This window comes from Cotesia glomerata, linkage group LG7 (genome assembly GCF_020080835.1).
Source record: "Cotesia glomerata isolate CgM1 linkage group LG7, MPM_Cglom_v2.3, whole genome shotgun sequence".
Lineage (NCBI taxonomy): Eukaryota > Metazoa > Arthropoda > Insecta > Hymenoptera > Braconidae > Cotesia > Cotesia glomerata.
Genome location: NC_058164.1, coordinates 26,747,950 through 26,775,857, shown reverse-complemented (window position 1 = coordinate 26,775,857; position 27,908 = coordinate 26,747,950). Strand labels below are relative to the sequence as shown.

The window sequence follows — 27,908 nt, the reverse complement described above, 5'->3', positions numbered from 1 at the left end:
ACCGAATAGATTGAGTAAAATGTATAGACATAGAGATAAAGATAGAGGGCGGTGATAAAGGGCATACCTCTGAAGACAGTCGCCATTGAATTCTCACGATTTACTTGTAATTATTCGGTAATGAAAATAAATCGTTACATTTGTTCCAGTATTGAGTCACTTGTCACTTTGTTCGCTCCGGTAGAATATATATTCTTCTCTCTCTCTCTTTCTGGTTCTGAATAATCGGACCTCTGGGATCTTCCTTCTAAGTCACTCTCACACCACCTGTTTGATTCCTAACATTAGAACCTCATTCTCTGTTTAAACTTTAACAGAATAAAATTATTACTGGCAAATACTTACATTTTATCATTTTACAACTCGTCAATTAACAAATTATTTATTTATTTTTATTAATCATATACAAAGCGAGCATATTGAGACAACCTCAAAATTACAATAATTATTTAAGTATTTTGCTTCTTAAAATAAAAAAATTTTTAATAACATCAATTATTAAAATATAATAATAAAAATAAATTAATTTCTAATCAACAATTTTTGAATGATACAAGCTAAATGATATAAATTTTGAAAAAATGTTAATTTAATTATATTAAACTTAACAGTTAAGAAAATAAAAACTATCTATCAATTAATGGGTAATATCAGTTTGAGGAGAAAGCTCCCTAGAAGAGGATTGTGGTTCTGTTGGTTCAATAACTTCAAATTCTTCGCATGTTGACCCTTGTTTGTTGTCATTACTCAAATCATCATCATCAGCGTCTTGTTTATCTTGTTCTTGTTCTAATTTTTTCGATACTATTGATTGTGTATCGGTAGATGTCGTCGCTTCACCCAACGACGTCCTTTCATTTTCAGTTGCTGAATATATACAATAAAAATTCAATAGAGCATTTTATAATAATGAATGAAAATTTGAAATTGCATACACTTTTATTGAGTTTCATTCTCTGATACCAGACAATATTCTATGGAGACTAAATCAAAGTCTATTGAAATTTAAAATATATATATATATATATATATGCATATTCGATACGCGCAATTTTTATATATCTTTTATTTTCATCATCATCATCTTCTGCTATACAATATCAATATTCAATATATTTATGTAAACAATAGAGTTGAGAACAATTAGAATAATAATGTTTGTTATAACGAACATGCAGAAGGTACATGAGTTTATAATTTCAGGGATATTTAATTAAGTTATATTTAATAGATTGAATCACGAAACTGTAATTCACGGTTCTATAAATTACACTTCAATATTAGTCCACAAAATCCTTTCATTCATTAATATACATTGATTAACACAAATACGTAAATATAAATGTCAATAGATAATTGCTCTGTTGATCTATTGAATTATTTAAAAAAAAAAATAATAATTATTATTATTATACAAACCTTTAATAGTTGGTAAGTTAATAAATTGCCTTGATACTGTTTCCGCAACTTCAGAACCGGAATTATTATTAGTTACAAGTTGTTGGTGGGAATCATTTGGATCAAAATCTAACTGAGAAAGTTCATTAATGTAATTTTGCTGGGTTTGATCTGTGGTCGGCGTCAAAGGACTCGGACTGTCCGAAGAAGGAGTTGTAGCCGGAGACGGACCAGGAGTTGTAGCTGCTGTACTTGGTCCAGGAGATTGACCAGTACCAGCACCAGCACCTCCAGTTGGTGCATGATTTCGCAAGAGAATCTGCTGCAATTGCGCCTGCTGTAGTATCACCGGGAGCTCGTAGTGATGGAAAAAATACAGCATAGAGTGCTGGTAGGATAAAACAAAATTAGATTTTTTTCCAATTTATTTAAAATAAAGTTATATTAAATCTAGTATTGAAAATTATTTGAATATCATGACTGACAAATCAGTCCACTAAAAAAGTTTTTTAAATCTCGATACTCGGTAACAAACACTAGTTAGAGTTACTACCCACGGGAGTAAAAGAGAAAACAAACTCTCGGTACTGGTAATATAGAACGAATTTCCCAAATTTCCATATAAATTTACCAGAGACGAGATGATACAAGTGAGCTACTACCGGGAGTTCCAATCGCTATCTCTATATCTGCTCATTCATCTCTTTTCATTCTACTTTTTTTTTTTTTTTCTAGTGGTTTGATTATTAGGTGTAGTGGCTCTCTTTATCAGCTCCGAGGTACTTTCTTGTTTCAAACTTCCTCTAATATAAAGATTTGACATAAAAAAAAAAAATAAAATATATTACACAATCGACATTTCTTCTTTATTATTTTTGTCTAAAAATATTATTCTATCGATCAGCAATTACAGGAAGAAAAAAAGCAAGTTGTTATTTAATAAAAAAATGTAACAAGTAAATGTGATGCCAATGACACGTGACAAATCGTTTCTATAAATTTCAGTGACCTACGCAGTGTTATATTTATTCCAAGGATAAAAAAATTATTTGTAACTTGACAGACCCTTATTAGATTTTTCATTTTTTTGTATAATAATTTGTGATTGAGTTATTTAAAACCAGTGAATTTGCACACGACACTTGTCAATTTATCGAAAGAACTAAACTAACAAAGACTTTTGATATTTGATATTTAATATATTGTTCGGATAAAAAGCACCGTGATATAAAATTTATTTTTCGATTGACATTTTACAGAAAAAAATGAAAATCGTAATAATTCCTTTGAATATTATATTGTTAATTAGCTTAACAGAACAGATGGATTTTGTAAAATTAAATGTTATTGATAATGAAGCCCCGGGGGTTAATCGTCAAAGACCGTTGAGCCATAGCTGAAAATCAAAATTACCTCCGGCCATACCCTGGTTAATTTATCGCGATATAAATTTTAGCTCGTTTCATCGTAAAACCACACCAACTATCAATCTAATCAACTAATTATTACTGTCTTTGTTAATTAAATAAATGAATGAAATAATTTCATCAATATAATATTCTATATTGATATATAAATGTAAATTATAATAATATAATAACATTGTTGTCGCTACGGTGGGTCTTTACTGCGACTGACAGGAATGAGGTTGCAAATTTTCGCCCCAATAAATAAATACTACTACAAAATACAAGAAAACTGTCAGACTGGTAAACTTTATGCCAATTGTTGTGAAGAAAATAAATAATAAAACCGTTGGGCTTTTGACAGCATAATCAATTGTAATAATTGAAATTGACGGAATAACAATTATTTTATTATAATTATTAATTATTAACGTTAAATGATATATGAGTGTACACCAGAGTAATCCAGTGAATAAATTATAAACAATACAATGTTTCGGGATATTCAACACGGATGAGTAGACACAAAGCTTTGATCTTTCAAGAAGAAGGTAGACAAGACAGTATAAGGTTGTATTATAAGGAAACGTCACTTGCAGCTGACTGCGAAAATGTAATCTGTGAAGAGAGACGAGAGAAGAGAAGATAAATCCACTCACCTGGATGAAGAGCCACGATGTGACGAGTGCAAGACTGCTGTACTGTCCATTAAATCGATAATGATAAGCGTAAAATGAAAAATGATAAAGATAGAAGAATCTGTAACAGAAAATTTCAATATCCGATCATTAATATAATACATATACATTATTTTTTATTATTATTTCAATTAACTTAAAAGTTGTTAAAATAGTAAATCGATTTTACTTTTTATTTAAATAATAATTTACACCCTCTTACCAAATGTTTTAAAAAGGAATAAAAGTTTAATTAAAGGTATCATTTGAATGCTAATCCAACCTCTTCTTATTAGAGTTGAATACATCTAAGAAGTTTAAAACCACAAAAGGTTCATTCTCGGTTTATATTCTCTTATACAGTTTCTTAAGTGGAGAGAGAAAAAGAAAAAAAAAAAAAAAAAAAAAAAAAAAAAATACGTGTTGGAATAAAATTAAAGGAAACGGTTGTTTTAATTAGACACTAAATCTGTTGTTACTTTTTTAATTTAAAAAATTGATATATTCAGTGTTAAAAGGTAACTTTTAAGATTTCTAAAAGTTTGATAGAGGATCCAACTGATGTTCCTTTCAATGACACTCTCATTGTTGAGATTATTCAGATTCCTAAAGCTCAATGCCTTTCAAAGTATTTTCACCCTTCAACAATCTTGTTTTTCTCTTTCTCTATTTATTGTCAAACAAGTCCATCTTCTTATAACAAAAAAAAAAAAAACAACAACAAGAATTGCGTAAGAAAAAGATATCTGTGAAATTTAGTATGTATGTATTTATATTTAAGTAAAAAGAAAAATATTATAGATGGAATGAGATGATAAAGCTGGTGAGAGGATAGTAGGGTGTACTACTCTGAAATCCAGCGTTACGTATTCCCATAACATCATCTCTAAAGCCGTACAAGAGAGTTTCAGTTGTGGATATACCAGACGTCATATTATGCATCTATCTCTTCTTCTTCTTGTTCTTCTTCAGTATAACACTATAATAGTGTCAAGTATTTTTATTTTAAATATAAAATATATTTTTGTTTAGTTAATTGAATAATAAATAATAAAAGGTTGTAGATACAATTAAATTTAGTTATTTTCTGTGCTATAATGTAACTATATTGTCAATCAATCCACGGTATATAAAAGCAATCTGAGCTCAGGTCGACGGGGGATATGCTGTATATACGGTAAAAGAGAAAGAGGAGGCAGGAAACCCCGCGGGGTATTGAGTGGCCAGCAACCAGATGAAGAAAGAAGAAAGACAAAGTTGAAATACATAGTCTGAGAAATAGAAGACACAAGACACAAGACACAAGACAGAACAAAGTACAAACAATTCGGCTTTCACACGAGAAACCATCTCCTATTTCTCTTGTTTCTCTTCTTTATCTTATTTCTCAATAGTCTCCTATTCCTAGACTCCTTTCTTTGACAACTCTCTTTATTCAGGATCCTCCTGGTTGATAAACAGAAAACAATGATATTTGAACAAAAATCAGTGTGTCGCTTGAAAAATTATTATTAAAAATGATTATATTGATAAAATCTCTTACCCGATCACTGGAGAAATAAAAATCTAGTTTGAAAGCAGAGATACAAATTCAAAAGACACCGAAGAAATAAAAAAATATATAAAATAAAGTCTGAAGAAGCGATAAGTGGTACGACGATGAAGAATGAGAAAGCGAAATCAACTCTCTATGGTGAATGTCACATCTATGAACAGACTACTCGAGTGCTGTGAAAATATCGGCGGCTTCTTCAAGAGGCTTCACTGCCAATCCGATTGAACATCAGTTATCAAAGGAAAAAAGGTTACTATCAGCTCCCAAGATCTAATCTCTTATTTCATTTTTTTTATTTTTTTTTACTCATTCCTAAATCTTTTCCCTCCAATCAAAAATACAACAATTAATATTTTAATTCTCATAAATATATGCAGGAGATGGAGGATGAAATAGAAGAAAATCATAGAAGCGAACCTTGACGACAGTAAATAATACCTGGATGATTGTTCGACTGGTTTCTCTTGTACCGGTAAATAAGGTTATGTGACCATTCTTACCCTTGGGAGCACGGTCCTATTTCTTTACTCGGACCACCGGAAAATGAAATATCACTAGAATCCATCCCAGGCAAAGGTGAGCACAAGATAAATACACCAGAGTTTTAGTTTTATAAATAAATCGTCGGATCAAACATCTGGATGTTCCTTTTTTTTCTTTTTGATACATTAAAACAATCTTCCAGACACAAATACTGAATTTCCAACATTGAATTGATATCAGATATTGATATCAGTCAGTTGTCATTGCGGTAATTAATATTAACGGAGCAGATAAAAGGCTTCATTGAGGAATAATTGGAAATCTGATTCTTAGAAATTGTAAAAAAAAAATTCAAACAGCCTGGATGAATAAATTTAAGAAGGTTGTGAAAATAATAAAAAGGTCTGATCCCACCTTTTCTCAATCTTAAGAGACTTATCATGCTCTAGTCATACTAAAGGAATATTTACATATTTTGGAATTTATATCTCTCAATTCATAAAAACGTACGAGCTAGTCCGCTGGTGGTGAGTCACAGGAGAATTCTAAGTTTTTTTTTTTTTTTTTCTTTTATGAAATGCAAAATACGTATTTCAAGTATGTCTGATGATTATTCCTACAGTACAACAAGAAATAATGCCAGAGGATTGTTATTTTCCCTTAAAGAGAGGAATGAAGTAATGAAAAGAAAATAATTTCCGGGTGGTATATAGAACATGAGCCAGAAAATGGGCAAGAGATGTTGAATCGACGGGAGGCCAAAGGGCCAACACAACAGGGTAGTTGCATTACTCTGGAGCATTTGAAATCTGGGTGACCGTCAACCTTTATACCGGTAGATTATTCACGTACGTCCTTTCGACACCAGCATTCACCTATAAATCGATATCAACTAAATCCAACAAAAGACACCTATAACACCTATAGAAGCAACCTCGCTTTGTTCTCTTCAATACACTGTTCCACCTTTGAACATCATCTATTGGCCTTTAACGTCCAGTAACAAGTGCTTTTAATATATTTTCATCAGTAGTACTGGTAACTCTCTAGTCAGCCATTATTTTTTCATTATTTAATAATGTCGAAAAAATAATCCCCATTTGCTCTGGAAAACATTTTAAATAATAATAATAACAATAATGATAATAATAACAGAGTTGTTTATAAAATTTTAATACTAGCTCTTCTTTTATGGCTCAGAATTTTCATAGTGAGATTCCAACGACAGCTTTCGACGCGGCGGCGACGCAATACCACTCCACTAATTAGACATTAGCGCAACAAACAACCTCGAGGTGTGCTCCCCCGAGCAAACCCTGCCCAACCCAACCCACCATCAGCAGATCACCACCACCACCACTACTGCTACTACTACTACTACTTCTACTACTACTACTACTACTACTACTACTAGCATTGGTACCATTATCACCAACAACTCTCTTGCTGCTCTTGTTCTTCCTCTACTATCCTCTTTACACTCTATTCATCTTTGTCTTTCAGCTTTACATCTATACTACACATATATACAATCTGGTAGCCTCTCATCCTACTATCAAAAGCCATTCTACTGCCAACTACCTAACGTTATACTTCGGTTTCTCTCATCCTCCGCATCACCTACTCTACTTCATCCTGTCGGCGAAATGTTCAAGTTACAAATTAACTTGTAGGGATACCAGTTTCCACTTCAACACACATACGCACTATCAATTTTTATTTTAAATTTTTATTATTTTAAATCGTTTATAACCAATCGCAATATTATTTATATTTCTCTAAATATTCCATAAACAACAATATTGTTCTTCAGCTAATATATGTTGCCTTTTCCGAAAACTCGGAGTCCAACTGTGTTTTCAGACTACAGGCCAATATCAATAACTTGTACATTGTCAAAAGCGCTAGAAAGATGTGTCAATGATCAAATTATTAATTATTTAACTGTCAATGGAATTATTGATTATTACCAAACTGGCTTTCGGGAAGGTCTGAATACACAGGATGCTGTTTTGAGGTTATGTGATGATATTAGATTAGGCATTGATAACAAAATGATTTTAATATTTAAATTAAAGGCTATAGGTTTTGGAGATCTTGCTATTGATTGGATTGTATCATACTTAAAAGATAGGCTGCAAGCAATTAGAATTGATAATTCTGGTATATCAGACTGGAAAGAAATTTTGAGTGGTGTTCCGCAGGGCAGTGTCCTTGGACCACTACTTTATTCCATTTATGTTACAGATTTGGGTGTATTACTTAAGTTAAGCGCTGTAAGCACTTGTTTTATGCTGATGATTTACTTAACATGTAAACCTTGTGATATAAAAAGCTCTGTAAGAATTCTGAATGAGGAAATTGTTATAATTCTGAAGTGGTGTATTATAAACGGTCTTAAACTAAATCCTAACAAAACAAAGGCAGTGATTTTTGGATCAGCACAAAAATTGGCTGATGTTCAATGTGAAGTGATTCCAAATAAATAGTTGTAAATGATACTATAGTTGACTATTGTAAATCAGTAAAGTATCTAGGAGTCATACTTCAAGACACTCTAACTTGGTCCTTAAAAATTACTGAGGTTTGCAAAAGTAGCATGAGAGTATTTGCACAGTTAAAGATGAATGGAGATGTTTTTTCATTGCCTGTTAGGAAAAGATTGGTCACTACTCTAATTTATCCTATTTTTGATTATTGCGCGGCTATTTATACTGATATTACAGGTCAACAACAGACTAGACTTCAGAGAAAATTAAATGCTTGTGTACGATACATTTTTAAAATATCAAAGTATGAACATGTTACTTAATATTATACTGAGCTTCGTTGGCTGACAGTTCTAGGCGTAAATTTTTCTTATCGTGTCTTATTTATAAAGCATTGTATCTTAATCAAAAGCCTCTAATTAGGCGAGACTTAGAAATTCTTGAGCCTCGCCTACGCCGAGGAGATATTCGTCAAGAGTATCTTGAGTTATCTGTTTATCATTCAGCGAAGTATGAAAAATCATTCTTGATATCTGCGGTTAAAATCTGGAATCAATTACCAGCTGATTGTACGACGCTACCAACGTTTATGGAGTTTCGAACTGCTTGTTATGAATATTTTTTACAATCTGATAGATCATAATATGTATTCATTGTATTAGAATTTAGTGATGATTGAGTGATTGAGTGTTTAACACACTATATTATAGATACTACTTAACACACTACTTTATATATTATATTAAGATTTTTTGTATCAATTTTGGATGGCCGCAAGGAGTTTCGACTTCATGGCCAATTAAATAAATAAATAATAATAATGTATCTTTTTTTTGTTTTTTCATGTGTATATTTATAAAAAAGACACGAAAAATAAAAAAAAAAAAAACTTTATTAGTTGTTTATTTTGATCCCGTGGAAAACTATTCGTAATTAACTTCCATTATGGTTGAGTTTGCACCGCCCAGAGATTTTTCCTCTATTTTCAGTTCCTCTAGCCCCTTTGTTTCTTTTCACATGTAGTAACTTTTATTTATTTTTTTTTCATTGTTCTGGCATTGAATATCAGTGAACCATGATACTTTTTCGGGTCTTTACTGTCTTTGAGATTCCAATCTTCAAGCACTTGATTCGATTAACTTTATTACATTAACATTAATAAAAATGTATATTTAATATATGAAGATCGGTGTTTTAAATTTAATAAATCAAAGATAGTTAATATTATAAGCCAGCTACCCCCGATCCAAATTGTTGGAGAATGTCTAATTTTTCATTATTAATTGTTCACCATAATATTTTATCGTTATGAAGTCTCAATACCATCAGAGAAAATTTAGGTGACGATAATAATTAAAATTTGTTTAGACAATTATTATTAGAGAAAGATGTAATTTTTTACTCAGTGTAACTTTTTTCAGTGACTGAAAATGAAAAAATTCCTGGCCAAATGAGAATTACTCAGTCTAGCTGAATAGTAATTACGGATTCGCTCTGTGCGCGACTTCAGCGCCATGGCACGTTTGAACTACAGGGGGCTATTGTAATATATTTATTATGTATTGAATGGCTGTCAGAAATAATAATATCGAATGATAAATAAAAATGTTTTTAATTAAAGGAAATATTTATAATAAATATTTGTTAATGTAAAGTGTTCTTGTGCATTAAAAAGTGAAATGTAAGTATATTTAATACCGAAAAAGTAGCATAGAAGTTAGCACACATAAAGATAGGTTAACTGAAATCAGACTGAATTCAAATAAAAAAGAAAATAGAGAAAAATTATAAGAAAACTTGAATAAACATTTAATTATTTTTTTTATAAGTAAATTTAGATTAAACGAAATTACCAAAATATTTTATTGTTTCAAAATTCTACAAATTAAATGTGCTGATTGTTTTAGAGTACAAAAATAGATTATGTTTGCTAACTAAAATTAACATATTACAATTCAATAATAAAGCTGGGAAAAATTTTTAATCGATTAAATTTATCATTTTTATTTTTAAATTTGGATTTAAAATGGAAACCATAATAAAACGGATTTCATTTTTGATGCATTTTTATCAATTTTAACTTTAATTGACCTAGTATCGTCGATAATTTCTGTTTGAGTCTCTGCATTACATATTTCATTTTTAACATATCTATTACATATAAATGTGTGAAAATTGACATCAGACTCTGAATGGAAGTTAACTTGACACTCTTGATCAACTCTCAAATGAGTTACTGTCGGCGGATCTTCAGTAATCATTTCTTGTAATTCATTAACTTCAGGCTCAGGATTGAGTGCTGAAGATGCATTTTTGTTCTGCCGGCGGTCCATTAAGCGCTTAAATCTGAAAAATTTATTACACAAAAGTTCATATTATTTGATTGCTGATAATCACAAATTTTAATAGCGACAGTATTTATTTATAAAATAATATCTAAAATTTATAGTAATACTCTCCTTTTTAGTTTTTAAATTATGTTAATTTCAATATATTATTACTCACCTATTCATGACCATTAACTCATTAACTTTTTGAGATTTATAAACTGTAGGAAATTTAGTAGGAATGTAGCTGGGACTCGATTCTATGTCAGACTTTTGGCCTCCAATAAAATGATCACTACAAATATAATCATGTGCCTTTGGAGTCCACAATGAGCCATCAATACTGCAAGGAAAATTGAAAATTTTTAATATTTAATATTTAAAATTTATGATCATTGGTATGGATAATCTTTTAGTTTAATATAATAAGTAGCAAAGAGTAAATGAATCTTAAATAATAAATGAAAAGTTTATAATAAAAAAATTCAATCTTATTTTTAATATATAATTAATAATTATTAACTATGCTAAATTTATAAATGTTTAAAAAATTTTTTTTTAATTAATAATAATATTTCCAAGCATTTTTAAACTTACTATTTTTTAAGTTTTACTCCTTTCAAGATTTTTATTATTACCGATAGTAAGGTTATGATTCTACTTACTTTTGTCTCCCAACAGCGGCTATCCATTTTTCCCTTTGATTTATTTTCCAACTTGCTGTTGGAAATTTATAAAAATGACAAGCACTTTTTCTACCTGTATTCTTACAACTAACAACACAACAACTTTTGTGACTCATTTTATGTTATGTTATTTAAATAAATTTTAAATAACAATTCAATTTGTATATTTAGCTAACTCGAAACATAAAACAGCCCCCGTAGTATCGGATATAGCCACGGGTAGCGCTGACGGTAAATCAGTTTCTCCCCACCATGGCTTCGCACTGAGCGAATAGGTCTCGGATAGTTTAACTGGTAGAGCATTTGGCGCGTAACCAAAAGATCCAGGTTCGAGTCCTGGTCTGGGATGTCCGAATTATTTTTTCAGTCACTGAAAAAAGTTACACTGAGTAAAAAATTACATCTTTCTCTAATAATAATTGTCTAAACAAATTTTAATTATTATCGTCACCTAAATTTTCTCTGATGGTATTGAGACTTCATACCGATAAAATATTATAGTGAAAAATTAGTCATTCTCCAACAATTTGGATCGGGTAGCTGGCTTATAATATTAACTATCTTTGATTTATTAAAATTAATAAAAATAATGATAATTAGTATAAAATGATATAAAAAGGGAAAATTTAATTAGCAATGTTAATCAGAGAGTTGATCCATTATAGGAGTTAGATGGGTACCAATAAAGACCGACAAATCTGGGTGATAGCTAGTAATTCGAAGCAAGCCTTACTCCAAGGATTACTCACTGAACTGTATTATTGTTAATTCCATATGAACGCTTTCTGTTCCACAGTGGGATTATAGTTTCTCTCTGTCTCAGTATCCAACTATTCTCATTAGTATTACTATTATTATTATTATTGTTGTTATCATAGCCTATCAATACTAATAACGTCTTTGTGACTTAATGTGTACATATTTGATGTATATTATATATATATATATATATATAATGTTTGATTGACTAACAAGTACTAGGTACTCTACTAGTAACCCATGCCAGGGGCATTTATTGCTTCAACTTAGTATAACAGAGAAACTCACTATTTTAATTGGAATCCACTGACAGCATCAGCATATACAATAATAATAATAATAATAATAATAATAATAATAATAAAGCTCACTGGTAGAGTTGAGTTGAGCATAATCCAGACAAGAACCAGGAACCAGAAGGCAACAAGGATTTTACTGTTGAGATTTAACGAGAAAAGGAAAACATGAATCGCCTGGAGGAGTATAAACAAATTATACATGGATAAGGTTTAGCTGGGTTGAGTTTGGTGGATGATGATGATGATGATGATGATTACGAAAAGTAGGACTAAATGCGGACCATCACCCAAGGCGTCGAAGCGTGCCGGTATTTATAAATGGAAGCGACGTAGCCATTACTATGCAAATAGATTCCCAGTGACACCATACCAAGTGAATACCAGGGTGTAGTAGAGCAGTACAGAACACCCTGGCAGTCTACCCCGAGTTCTAGGTTGGTTGGTTGTCCGACACCCGACGCCCGAACGCCCGACGACCGACGCCACCGGAACACCGTTTAATAGAGTGTCATTTCGCTGTACCACGCCACACCCGATATATCCCAAGTAATGAAATTGTCCAACCGTTAACATTCGACCGTTTGTTTCACGATCCAATGAATCTGCTATACTATCATTACTATTAATGTTCCTTAAATATTTAATTGTCATATTTATAAAATTATATCAAGTTTAATTTTTTTTTTTTTCTTTTTTTAATTTATTTTCATACTATTAAATCCAACTAAAACAGTATGTATAGAGTTATATACAAGGTATCTTCTTATTGTTTTTTGTTACCACCATAAAGGGACAAACTAGAGACATTTATACTAATTTGGGCGAAACTCTGGAACCCGTAACAAAAATAAAAAAGAAATTACAGGACTAAATAAAGATGCAAAAGTATGTAATACTGGGTACACAGTTGGGTGTCATCACCGTCAATTCTCGTTCTGTCTAACGGCGCGTTAGAACCCGCTACTGCTGGTAAAACTACTTCTCACATCATCAATTTATATTATCTCTATCATTGTTTTGTTAATTATAATTAAAATAACTTTAACAAAACGCTCAAGTTTAAATATTTGAATCCATCAAATATACAATAAAACTTTTTCTATGTATGTGTATTTTTATTTAAATTTAAACAAAATATATACTGGCAGTTTGGAAATGAATTTTCATTGAGTACAACACTAAAACGTTAGCGAACTATTCATCACAAGCAAAAAGCAGAAATAATGGGTTCTATGCCAAGTACAGAATGTCAACTTTCGTGTCGACATTTTCTACTGTCACACAGTACAAAATAAAAATATATAAAAAATAAATAAATAAAACTCGAGTAAATGCAAGAGAGAAAGGAAGAGTAAGAGCATAGTCATCATAATAATTTAAAAAAAAAAAAAAAAAGCAACATTTTTCAATGGTTTCACCTCACACAACCTAACACAAAAGTAAAGCCATTTGGTATTCTCACCAGGTCACTTTCTATCCGGAACGATCAATTGCTCTGGCTAATTATCCTTCGGAGACTAATTTTCTTGGTGGCGCTCCTTCGTGTTGCCGTCGTTTCACCCATCGATTTTTATTTTATTCCTTTGCCAAGTGTAAATAAAAGTTTAATAACAAACAAACTTTTAACTCGATCGATTTTATCTTGATATGTCTTAAATATAATTTATCGCAATTTTTTATTTATTAATTAAAAAGAAAAAAAATAAATTGGTTAATTTGTTAAACATTAAATGACGGTGACTCTCGCCAGTATGAATTAAAGTTTAAGTATGCTAGAAAGAATCTTGTTTTAAGTCTATATGTATATTTATATATTAAGAAATGCGAAATAATGGACCCGTTGAAAATGATGCCGAGTACGTCCATCAGCGTCGGCTCCAGCTCTCGAGTTGGCGCCTGCCTGACGGACGCTATTCTAGATATCACTCTCTCACCCTCTGAATTTTCTCTCATTCTCTTTCTACCCTCTTTAAAGGTAGACGGACACAGACGCTGTGATTAAAACGCCACGAGTAGTATCGGAACCCCCGTCTCGAATTCATTTCTGTATACATTCTTACCCTTCCCTTCCCCAATCTCTTTTACCTTTCTTTACATCTCCTTCATTTGTTCCGTCTTTTACTTTTTCCGCGATAAAATAACTCTTAAATAAATAAATCGATAGTTTAATTAACTACTTCTTAAACAAAATTATTAAAAAAAAAAAAAAAAAACAGATTGAGGAAAAAAATAATGGTAAAATTATTAAAATAAAAAAAAAAACCTAGAGGGATATATCATTGGAATGACAACCGACCGCATCAGGCAATTCGAAAACCGCGTGGTAGTATACCACATTCACACAGCGCAATAACAATCATTATTTATCATAGAGAGCGAAGTACGGTGATAATGAAATTTCACAAACAGGATACGATTTTGTGTTGCATCAGGAATAGGAGATCATCACCGGACGTTCCTCTCATCTCTATATTATAACCCGACCGGATGACGCTAGTCTTTGTGGCGTGGGTAATGTTTGCTCTGTAATTTTGGCTCGAGCCCTATAGTTATAGCTATACACCGGGATGTATCTCGGGATATTTGGGGTGCTGTGCTGATGCCCACGGCTAAACAGACAACGCTCCAACTAACCCTATTTTTAAATAACTTACATTCTTGCAATAAAAAATCTCTGTTTTACTTTCAACCGTTCTTCTTTAATTTATCATAAAATTCAGTGAAAGTAAAAATAATTTCGAAAAAATTACAGAGACCAAGCCAGGAATCGAACCCTGCTCAGTTCCAGTTATTAAAAAAGACTGAAATAAAAATATTTATTTGAAAATTAAAAGATCAATTCAGTGAAATAACAGATTGGAAATTGTTGTCGTACAAAAAACTAGAGCTGAATAAAAAAATAATATTCTTTGACAGAAATCGTGTGCCTGTTATTTATATAATTGCTTAACAAGTTAAATTATGGACTTTATTCAATCATAATCATAGAAGGATACTGGGAGAAGCTGGGTTATTTGCAGACAAGCCCAGCTGATTGCTGTATATAAACCCCGTTGATGATTAACAACCCCATCATCGAGATGACGTCTATAAAAATTACCCTACTATTTTAATAAAATTTATATTTTATTTTAGTTATTTTTTTAAAATAAAATTTAATAGCAAAAGTGTGGAACCTCGGATAAACTGTGAGTAGTTCCGGTCAATTGTGTTTACCTATAAGTGAATTCTGTCAAACATGTGCGTGCTCCGTCCGATAACTGCCGGCTAGATAGAGGTACTCGCGTTGATCCGATAACAATTCACTTGTGGAGTTGGTAATGCGAGACGGTCCACGCCCCTACATCCATCATACGTGCCAAGTCACCCCTAGCTCTCCTAACTCTCCTAACTCTTACCACCCCTTTCCTCCCACCACGCTGGGTTTCTCTCTCCTCTTACCACCTTTATCGATGAACCCTATCGTCGGTTAGTACCCACTAACATTCATCCCTCTTATTCTATCAACCAAGCCCTTGCCGCTTCTAATGATGATACTTTTATACTTAACAAATAACCAACTTCCTTTGAAAATTATTTTACATAAAATATATCATCAAACTACTGATTATCATCATCACGAAAAATTAATCTGTCATTTCACGGGTCGTTTACGCTACTAAAAAATTAACATGTTTAATAAAATGACAATATAAAAACTTATTCTATATTATATTATCTTTGATTAAATGGAATTGATGAGACAGAGAGTGAGCGGTTTATAGTTTTGGTGTTTGAGAATCCGTGAGAGATATTCAAACAGAGTTGGAAAGATAATTTTAGGATTCCGAGTAATATAATGTATAATAGTTGGGGGATTTTGGTAATTGAACGGCATGTTACTTGATGTTGTTAGAAGTACTACTATCCTGTAGTATATACTGGGGAAAATTAGGTTAATTATTACTTAACCAGAAGCTTATACTGCTCTACAGTTCCTTAGTGCTTTGTTCCTCATTTCGAGGATTACTAAATTCACTTTACTGTTTACTGATTCCGCTATCAAAGTTATCTAATAAAATAATATATTTTAAAATTTTTTATCCAGAATGGTATTTTAAACTTTGTATGTTGGTTGGCTCTTTGTAGTGGACGGTAACAATGTAAAAATAAATTCTTGAAATAAATATACGGATTTATACATTGAAAAAAGTTATAATAAAACTAAGAGTTAAAGTCCTGTGCCATGCGATGTAGGAATTTGATATCTTTATAATACTTTTCAGGGATACTTGTATCGTTTCTTTGATGCTTTTCAAAAGGAATCACTTTTTATGTATATTTTTTAAACTTATTTCATTCATTTTTACTTTTTTCCTTTTCTATTTTGAATAGACACGTAGATCAATTCATGTTTTAGTCTGTTGACTAGGAATAAAGAAAACCAACGGTTGGTGTATCCGCCTGAGGCTACTTTGTTTGCTGCTTACCTGTTCCTTAATACTTTTTAATTAAAAAATCTTTTTTATTCTCTTGTTGCTTTGGACTTTGTCCACAGTACTTGCAAAAAAATGTTTTTCCCCTCTTTTAATTGTTTAACTTTAATATCATGCTGTTGCTGAAGTTGCCAGACTATATAAAATATACAACTCACCGTAACCAGTGTCTCTTGGTGATTGGCGTATGACAGCAGATAACGTCATACTGATCGGCGATCCAAACAATCAGGATAATGTAAAATGCAGTGGTTGTATCATTAAAAAATTCCGACATTATTGTCTCCATTCCTGTAATATTAATCAATAAAATAAAATGATTAATCAATTGTTAAATTGGGCAATTAAACTCAAAAGTTTGTCTACTTAGAGGCAATTAAATTTAAATATTTAATAAAGTCTAAGTCCAAGTAAAAAGTTGTTTCAATATGGTGTCACACTATGGCCAGAGCAAGTAAGAAAATTTAAAAGAGAGTTTCAGCTGGCAAGACGCCGATAAAGATCCACTTTCCTCTTCTCCTTCGGGAACGCAGAGAGGACGATGAGAGATGGGAGATGCAAGATGGAAGATGGAATGAAATGGGATGAGATAGAAGTGACTAATGGTTCAACGCTGTTAAGTTCATTTGATGGAAATTTCCCCTGCAGTTTGAGCAAAAGCAACCCGAAGTCGTACGTTGAATTGCCAGAGAATCCCAGCTCCCTTCGCAACCTCAATACTAATCGGAAATTTATACGAGTAGCTTTGTCATTCTATCTTACACCAGATTCATTTCTTTTCTTTTTTTTTTTTTTTTTTTTTTTAATTTTTAAGAAATTTTATAGAAATCAAACTATTGCATGACAAAACTTTTAAAAAATTTCGCTATAAAGTTTATTAATATGTTCAATTGTAAAGATTAAGTAATAAACTTTTAATAGTATTTAATTAACAGTAAAATAATAAAATTAAGAGTAGCACAACATTCCGAAACATTAACCCGGGTATTATCGATGTTTTTAAGCTTGTGTGACCTGAAACTCTGCTTATTAATCGAATAACTCTCCCAAGCAATTAAATCGATGCACCACACCATGGATTTATACTCTGTAAATTTAACATCAACATGCACCATTATTTTACGCATATACTCTACTCACAATCATACCATTGTTATCGACCATATAAATATTTTTAGAAAATTTAAAAAAATCTCTTTGTTTTTCGAGTTAATACTCGTGCAAACAATAATGACTAGTACGACTCGCGATTTATAACTAATTGATAATTAAAATATCAAAATTGTGAGAAACAGTGTCGTGTTTGCTAATGAATTTTAATGAATTCACTAAATTGTCTAACTTTTAGCAAAGATAAAAGTACAAAAAGGACATAAAAGCGTTTGAACACGCTATGACACCTGCAGTAGTCACGAAACAGTGTATATTACTCTTGAAACGCGTTTCTCATTGCGATTAATGAATTTGCTAATTATTTTAACGAGCCACTTCTTTGCTAGTTCATTTAGCGGGTTTTTTAAAAAATCATTAATTTGTTATTGCATGTAAAAGTTGGATTAACTACAAATAAGATACTTTGAAGAGTGAAAGTTGTAAAAAAAAAAAAAAAAAAAAAAAAAAAAATATAGGCACTTCTTGACGGAAAAATGAATGAGCAAACACTTGAGGGTGTGCCGAAAGATAATTAGTTTCTTGATTAAACGCCATCTACATTCGTTCTGACATTTTTCTGAATCTAACAGAAGCAATTATTGAAAATAAAATGAAAAAAAAATTTTTATTGATAAAAAATAAATATGATAGTGGGCATTTGTAGACGTATGAATCACAAGGATGGCGTCTCCTTACCGAAATGCTCTCGTAACGCCTAGATAACAAGAAAGCTAATGCACCCGTTTAAATGCATACTAGTCGGGTATTTTTTCTCACTAACTTAAGCCAATACCCTTTACCCTACAGCCAACTTTCTTTCACCCTCTTCAAGCTCGTCCACTCAACCGTTTTTACATAAAAATCCTAGACTCGATAATCTTATTTTCGATCACCCAATATATATTCTTATTATTTTTTCTTTTACAACTATCATTACCTGTGTATAATATAATAAAAAAAAATATTACGTTATTATGAATTTATTTTTATCGAAAAAAGTCGGTTGTCATCGCGATGAAAGATAAGATAAGAAGATAAGGTTTGAGAAAGCGACAGTCGAAAACTAAGATTTGTATATATGTAGTAGGAGAATGAGATGACGGATGAAGAGCAGGAAGCGACACAGGAACCGGAACCCATTACTTCAGATAACAACTTCCTCAAGGTACCTCACCCTACCGAGAGTCTCTTACTATATCCTACGTAACCCGCTTTGCCGTCGGTATAAACCGACCAACCCTACTTGGCTACATGACAACTCCTGATTCCACCAGGAAATTTACCACTTTTGTTGACATGTTGGTCACATCCGAAAGCAACTAGTGGCTATATTATTTTAAAATAAAAAAACATATTTTAGTCTATAGCTCACTGAATATATTATCGATAACAATGCTATTTGTTATTATTGTTATAAAATTATTATCCTCATTGATAATATGTTGTAATTCTATATTAATGAGTACTAAGTCTCAGTAATATCCTCAAATCGCGTTGTTCAAAATAATGATGTTATACATAATAACAAATGGATATTATATTAGATATATATATAGATATATTAATTGATAACATTTAAAGATTAAATATCTAATAAAATAATTAATATCAACAAATGATAATAAAATAGTATAAATATATATAAGGTTGAATTAGCTATTTCGATTTCCGAGCAATATCTACGATAAAGTGTAAGCAGTAGCTGTGGAAATTCAACCGATAGTTGAGGCTTGTTTCCTCTAAACGGATGGGGTGCAGACTTACATTTAAGGTGGGTAGTAGTGGTAGTAGCATCACTATACGTAACCCGATTCGATCCCTAGTGAACTGGTGAAATTCACTTAAACCAATGTAAGAGCACTTAGAAGATTGATTTTTTAACCGGGTCGCCGGACCCAGGGATCGTTTGCAGTTCTGAATTTCGACGGGTTTGGATTTTCTTATTCTGCTAAACGATTTCTTCGATAATGAACCCAACGTGAAGACTCTTTTTAAAATCATGATAAATTCAAATAAAGAAGCCTTTTTCACGGTTGTTGTTGCTATTATTATTATTCCCCACTAATGACTACCTCTTCGCTACAAGTGTCATAGAAAAGAAGATTCAAAGCTCTTTATGGTGTATGACGTGTGATAGTTAGCGTCAGCTTTTGGTTGCTACTTTTATTATAGACGACAAAGTTGTAAAAAAAAAATATATAGAGAGGGATGAAAACCTAATGAATGGTGCAAGGGGAAAAGTTTTAAAATAAAATTCAAAGTGAAATGAAAATAGGCAACAGTACAGAGGTTTGGTAAATGAAAATGAAAATGGAAAATGGATCAGTACGACAACCCAACTGTTGCGCGTTCATCAGAAATTTATGCAAAATCCCCGGGTTAACCGTCCTGACCAATGAGCTTTGTAACAGAGCCAAAGTCATGCCGGCGCCGCTGATTTAGTAAAAAGCTCTTTAATATTTTACAGTTGGGTGGTTATGTCGGAACGCGTAACGCGCTAAACAGGGGCTTGAATTTTCACTCCTGAGTATTTCTCCCACTGTTGAAAAATAACACTGCCAGAGTACTACTGTAAGCTTAAAGGGTCACACCACTGCATTCTTTAATCATCTCTCCTCTTTAAGCATCAGGTATCCACAATAATTATTTTATACTATCAATATATTATAAATACAGATATAAATTATTCGGTTGGTTTAATTTTTTGATGAAATTTAAACACATTTGCTGTTAAACACTTTCATTAACTATTCCTCATACCGTACTTTGTTAATGCGATTAAACTCCATACAAACACATTCGAGTGCAACGAATTATATCTCATAAACTCTATTCAATGACAATAGAGAACAGAGGATTATAGTAATTAACGAGATATGATGATGGATGCCGACAATTTAAGTACCTACAGACAGACCCTTTTCTTTTTTTTTTCTTTTTCTTTAAATCGACTTTTATCTAATTTGTTTTTTTTTTTAAACTCATAATCAATATCACTGTTATCATTTAAATTTAATCATTAAAATTGGCCTTGTCTTATCAGATAAATTGACAATGCTCATCATTCTTTAAAATTAATAATCCTACAATTTTATTCATTGATCGATAAAAAGTACTTAAAAGTTCAACGACTTATTAAACTACTTATTATAATAATTATTTTTAGAATATAGACTTACCAACAAGAGCCAAAATTACAACCAACAGGGATGCTGCTGGAAAAGATGCCGTCACATTGAATTCAAGCATCTGGAATAGATCAACTGTAACAAATAATATTAAATTAAATGATTATTAGAGCATAGAATCACAAGTTATTATTATTATTAACAAAAAAAATGTAGTTATTTAAAAGTCTGAAAGTGTTGTAACTTGTAACGAAATACGAAAAGAAGATGCTAATAAAAGTTGGTGACGGCCTCGATCTTGATTCAAATTTCTCAAGCTATTACCGAGACAACTTTTACGTACATATTTCCTTGTACACATTTAATATACACACCAAGTCGTAGGAGTTTTCTAGTTGGCCCTCCAATCCCAGTACACCTGGTTTCTTTATGCAAAAAAAAACTACCCTCACTATAATTTTTTTTTCACCTCATCTATGTGGCGTTTTAATGAATTTTAGATTTTAACTTAGTGTCCAGTAACTTTTAAGACGCGCTAGTTATTATAACTTTTTCTTCTTACTCGGGTTAATATTTTATCATTTTATATTTCGATTTTAAAGGCTTAAATAATTAAAAAAAAATATATATATAAAATGATCCTTAAATTAATTTAATGAAAGAAAAAATGAAAATTGGTGTGAAGATTAATGACCAGCCGAGGACAAGAAGTAGAAAAAGTATTTACTTACCTTTGCTTACTCTGAGAGAATATATAACGACCCAAGAGTCACTGCTACGTTTTAAAAACCAATTTTTCATAATTCCCTGGATGGAAGACAAAACCCAAAGAACCTTTATATATATACATAGATATTTTTTTGTTTAATTATAATAGCGCATCAACGAGACACAAGCTCGGATGTCACTGGCCAGCCCATGTTTACTGGGGAGAAATAGACGCTAACAAAATTAACTGAGACAACCATTTTACCTTTACTGTCCATTTTCCTACACCACAATTCTTTTTTTTTTTTTCTTCCTACTGGCGCGTTTCATTATTTGCTTTAGGCCAATGCAAAAGTATAAATATAAAATATTCTTTGAAAAACAACCCTCATAAATAAACATATGACATATTACTCAGATACTTCTTAATTTAAATTGGTAAATGTGAAAAGTTCCTCAGAGTAATTCGATTTAATTTTAATTTATAAAATATTTTGTAAACTTACCAATAAAGACAAATATTTGGTGGTGTGAGTATCGCAACAGCATAGAAATGGAAACAGTCTGAAACAAATGATTAGATATGATTATTAAAAAAAGAATTATTTAAAGGAATACTGTGATTAGATATAGGTTGTATTTAAATAATGAATACTAAGATCCCTTCAGCAATTTGAAGGAGAGATTTTCAAATGAAGAACAATTTCATTTCGTTAACTTCGCCCCGGTATTGCTAGTGACAAATTGCAAGCTGCTCTCACCGGTACTATCGGTTTCCGGGTGAAACGAATAATACAATTGAATTGCGAGCAGCGCGAATTGAACAGGCACCTGTCGCCCTATGTTGGATAATCTGTTATTCTCAGCAGCTCACATCCAGCTTCTCCAACTACATAAAAACTATTCATCCATTTAACTGACTATTAATAACTTTTAATTTAAACTAATTTCATTTTATTCCTCATAATACTTATCAAATTATTTATTTTTATTTTAGCTTTATCGGTTGATAAAGCTAGATAACAATAATAAATTTAAAATAAAATGAAATCGAGTCCTCGGTCATCGTAAAATACTTCTCAACCTTTGGCAAATTGATATCATCGAGTTTTAAAAAACAATCCCGAATGCTTGAGTAAAAAGAACCAAAAAACAAGTACAACAATCAACATTTTATTGTAAAATGTTATAGTGGTATCGGATGTACATGATAAAACCAAAAAAAAAAAAAAAATAATAAATAAATGAAATCGTCAAGAGTCGGTGAAAAACAAAAAACAAAATAGTAAAAAAAAAATGTTTAAAAAAGTAAAAGCTGTAACGAACGTAATACGAGGTATAAAGGGTGGAAGACGAAAAAGCTGGAGGATTGACGACAGTCAGAGCCACGTGACCAGTAGAAATAAACCAACTACCAAATCGTGTACAGAGAGTTTGAAACTCACGTGGATTGACACGCGACACAAACTAACAGCTAAGTATTTATCCCGATAGGGATTGTGGTGACATTCATCATTATGATACAACAACTCATGCTTAGACTACTTTAGTATTATTATAAAATTTATTTATAGATTTTTTTTTTTTTTTTTGGGATATTGTATGTGTACAATAAATATCTGAAGTTTGTTATTTTAGTTATTTTTTATATTTTTGTATCTCGAGGCCTCGTTGGCGTCAGGCTCACGCATATTTCACGATAATTTGATACGAAATGACCAGCTTGGGGCTCGCGACGACGAATATGATGCCCCCTAATAACTTTGATTTATACACGAGCGGTTCAACTCTCACCAGAGGGTTGCAAGTATGGGGTCAAAAGAGCGCCAGCAAGCTGGGATTTTACCTTCCTTCTCTCTATCGCCCACCACTACCCGTGACCAACCTCCTGGGCAACGGGAGGTAGACGGTTAGTTTGAATTGATTGCCATATCCTCTTACGCTTCCCGACATTGCTGCGTGGATTCATGGCAAAAAAAAAAAAAAAAAAAAAAAAAAAAAATAAAAAAATGAAATAAAATAAATAAATAAAACCGTTTGATTAAAACCCCTGCGTATCAATCGTCCATATTGATGTCTAATAATTTTTAATCCTACCTCACTTTTTATTCCAACCATATTTTTATTCAATACGTACAACTATCAGTGCAATGTTATTAAAAATAAAAAAAAAATATTTTTTAAAATACTTACAAATACCAACATTATGAAAAATGCCGCTAAATATGAGCTCCGAGCCATCCACATGCTTACAAAACGATAGTGTTCACCCGTTACAACATTACTGTAAACAAAACTAATTATTATTGTTATAATAAATAAAGGAGATTGTTATTAAATGTAATTAAAATACAAACCGTAAAAATCCTTTGTTGTCTTCATGCTCAGCTAAAGTTTTAATGCTCGCCATAAGAAGATCATCATAACCAAGTAATTCATCAAGAATAAGTCTCGAAAATGCATCTCCAAAGCATTTATCATTTTGTGGATCCAATGTAACTATTTTAACTGGGATGTTAAGTCTTTGACGTACCGCTGGAGACAATCGCAGAAAGCCATACTCCAATGAATACTCAACTATATATTCGTCTTCTGGAAATACTAATTCATATTCAAAGAAAGTTACTAACTTCATTTAAACAATACTCGTAGCTTTCTACAGCCATTTATTTTCTTTTCCTTTTGTAATTTATCTCCTAATTACATTGTCTCATTTTCATTGTCAGCGATATAATTTTATCAAGTTTCATTTAATAAATAACTATATAGATATATAGTTATCTATTATTTATGTTTGTATTTAATATTTTAAATAAATTTAATAAATGACAGAGAATTTTTATTATTTTAAGTATTTTAATTTTTACTACACCTGCTCTTACTAATTTTTCCACTTTGGGTACGTGATCTTTCAAAGGTTGAAGAATATTATTCCCAACATCTAAATCAGAATCAACAGTTTGATTTGTTAAATTTTCTGACTTTATTGATGACGTTAAAATATCTTGATCCTGTAATAAATTTACTTTTTTTACAAACATAAAAGTTTTTATAATTTAAAAAAAAAAATAAATTTATTCTTACGTCTATCGATTCGGTAACAAAACCATTGTTCCAGATATTTGTCGATAAAGAAGGACTCGTACTTGCATTGGTAATATTTAAATTTTTGCTAAATGTTTCGGATATTGTAGCTGCTTCAACTACTTCATCGCCTGCTTTAATATTAGATTTTTCATTATTACTTTCTACTACAACTCGTTCCTCATCCACAGCCGACGGTTCAATATTTATAAATCTAAAGATAAATAAATCAATAATAATTTCTATGTTAAAAAAAAATATATATTAACTGTTGTAATAAATAATTTTACCCATCTCTTTGCAGTATTCCAAGAACGCTAGTTAAATCATCAACTTTTTCTTGGCGCAATTTTTCTTCCTTAGCATAACTTTTTTCTATACTGTAATCCTCAGCTCCATTTCTTAAGATTTCAACTCTTAGAATACCATCACGTGGCCACTCATCTCTTATATGCTCCAAACAATTGGTAGGTGCTCGTGAAAATACTATGTGAATATAAGCCATTACAAAAAATGCCATTATTGCCTGAAAAAAAAAAATATATATATATAATAAAAAATGATGATATCATAAACACAAGAAACGTGTGTGAAGAAAACAAAAACAAGAAAAAAAAAATACACAATGTAAAACCGGATTTGTCTGTTATTACAATTGTGCTGCGTCATATTTTAATGATAAACTATAAAGAGTAGGGTGGCGCAAAAAAACCGGCTATTTTTTTTTTTTTTTTTGAGTCTCGAGTGAAAAAATGTTAGTTTTTGATGTTTTAAAAGCTCTCTCTCCAGAGGATAGCTTAGAAAAAAAATTTTTAAGAGGTCGCTCAAAATTTTTTTAAATTTCAAAAATCGAATTTTTTTTTCCCGTTACGTCATAATTTTATAGACCAAAAAAAAATATTTTCTTGAAAGTTTCAGTTCAAAATGTTGTGAATTTTAAAAGGTCGGTCGTAATTTTTTTTTAATTTATTGACGACTATTAAATTGGATTAGGATTTTTTGACTCTGAAATTAAAAAAAAAAGTTATGAGCGACCTTTCAAAATTTAAATTTTGAATTGAAACTTTCAGGAACTTTTTTTTTTTTTTGGTCTATAAAATTATGACGTAACGAGAAAAAAAAAATTAAAAAAGAAAGATTCGATTTTTGAAATTAAAAAAAATTTGGAGCAACCTCTTAAAAATTTTTTTTTCAGCTGTTCTTTGGAGAGGGCTCTTAACACATAAAAAACTTACATTTTTTCACCCTAATAAACAGACTTAATACTTTTAATAAATATATATTAAATTACCTTTAACAAAACTATAAATTCAATTAATCTTCTTACAGGTTTAGGAAATGTTCGAGCATAAGCTAAAGCAGCTTTAATAAATAAAGCATGAAAAAGTCTATCTCTCATGTGGTACAATGCATTTTGATTGTTATTATTTCTAGCTCGATTTATTAAACCAGGCGCTATTGCTCCAGCTAAACTATGATTATCTGTAACTCCTCCATTTTGACTATTATTATTTATATTTATATTATTATTTGTAATATTGTTGTTGTTATTATTTATATTGTTATTTGTAACATTGTTGTTGTTATTATTAAATGGTGGAGCGTTTGACACATCAGCCGATGACATTTTTAAATTATGTTAATATCTTGTTGAATAGTCTTCAAATAAATTGTAATACAATATTACAATATAATGTGCGTGATGATTAACAAAATAATTTGTTACAATTGAAACAATAATTAGATCGACAGAATGTAATTTTACAGTTTACATTCAGCATCGCTGCTAATCAATGTTGTTTTATTATTGTTGTTGTTATTTTTACAATATTATCAATATTATACCTGAAACAGATAAATATTATTAATGTTGTTAAACACCTTGAAAAAAAGCAACTGTCTAAATAAAATTATTGATCAAATAATCAAATCTTTATAATTGAATTGCAAAGATATTGAAATTATCATGAATTATTAAATTCTTATCAATGACTCATAATATATTAACATTTATATATTCTTTAATTAACTAATATTTCTTTATCAATGTTAAGCTTTTACTTTTACACTACAGTAACTACAATTTACAATTTTCATTATTAAACAGTTACAAACTATTAATTTACTTAAAAAATTACTACCACAGATAAAATTACTGTCTAATCGGAGAATTGTCAATAAAAAAAAAATCGTTAGTTTAATAAAAAGAAGAAAAAACTTAACCTAGACATTTCTTGAAAAAAACTTGTCAGGCATGACGATCTAGATTTATTTTATCACAAACTATCAGTAAATTATAAACATATGGATTTATAGTAATTACATTGAAGTAAAAAAAAAAAAAAAAAAAAAAAAAATTACACTGAATAGAAAGTGTCGAAAAAGTAGTTATGTAATAAAAACAAGCTATAAATTTAATTAAATTATACTGTTAATATATTCAATTGAAAATTTTAACTGTTATCCTTTATAAATTAATAAATATAAAATTACTCAATTATAAATTATTTATTTAAATCACCGAAAATTATTAATAATAATTAAATGAGTCTTTAACATGACGTAACATTTAATATAAAAGAAATATGATCAATAATTAACATTATTGTTTTGTAATTATATTATTTACTTACATTATAAATATATCTATACATGTGTAGATTTAAATAATGATGATAATAAAAATTGTTGATGTAATATACGTAGATAATAATTGTTGTTGTTGCTGTTGTTGTTGTTGTAGACTTATTGTTCAGTTATAATTATTAAATAATTGTCAATAAATAGTTGTTATTACGATTAACAAATAATATCAATGCAACATTGTGATACACAAAAATAATCGGCTCATTGCTTTAGTGTTTTGACACACTACTCATTTATTGGTTGCAATATTTATAACTAGTAGTTGTGGTGGTGCTGCACTCCTCGTGATGAATTACCGTTCAAATTTTAGATCCAAATAAATTTTAAAAAACAAATTACGTTGTCAAGTTAAAACGAGATATTTTTGACAGTAATTATATATTAAATTGAATATTTATCTTTATATGATCTATTATATTATTGAAACTTTCAGATTGAGATTGAAGATTCTATCAAAATAAAAAAACTAATCAATTGTCTATTTACATGCTACTGTATTTTTAAAAGTAAAATAACACGTCGAGTCATTTCTTATTTTATTATTCACTCTCAAGTTGTCAACATAGTTATTCCACCATTTCAATTAAACAGTTCTCAATGTAATTTTGTGTGTTAAGTTGATACTGTCAATTAAAA

General features: G+C 30.5%; 1 protein-coding gene and 1 non-coding gene across 3 annotated transcripts; one reads left to right on the top strand and one right to left on the bottom strand.

Moving 5' to 3' along the window:
* Positions 1 to 369: 369 nt before the first annotated feature.
* LOC123268424 (membralin) lies at positions 370 to 27,895 on the bottom strand. Of its 2 annotated transcripts, none has more exons than XM_044733451.1 (13): positions 27,260 to 27,895; positions 25,918 to 26,471; positions 24,917 to 25,152; positions 24,627 to 24,840; positions 24,415 to 24,553; positions 23,900 to 24,143; positions 23,736 to 23,826; positions 22,049 to 22,106; positions 20,886 to 20,969; positions 16,713 to 16,845; positions 3,464 to 3,563; positions 1,420 to 1,786; positions 370 to 867 (listed from the first exon to the last, which is right to left on the bottom strand). In XM_044733451.1, exons 2-13 carry the CDS (start codon positions 26,251 to 26,253, stop codon positions 638 to 640), a joined length of 2,232 nt encoding a protein of 743 aa, XP_044589386.1. In that variant the 5' UTR covers positions 26,254 to 26,471; positions 27,260 to 27,895; the 3' UTR covers positions 370 to 637. The 2 variants fall into 2 exon arrangements, with proteins under 2 accessions (XP_044589386.1, XP_044589387.1); XM_044733452.1 differs by having other exon boundaries at positions 23,900 to 24,134.
* Trnat-cgu lies at positions 11,298 to 11,369 on the top strand. The gene has a single exon. It is a non-coding gene; the product is annotated as a tRNA-Thr (tRNA).
* Positions 27,896 to 27,908: the final 13 nt, after the last annotated feature.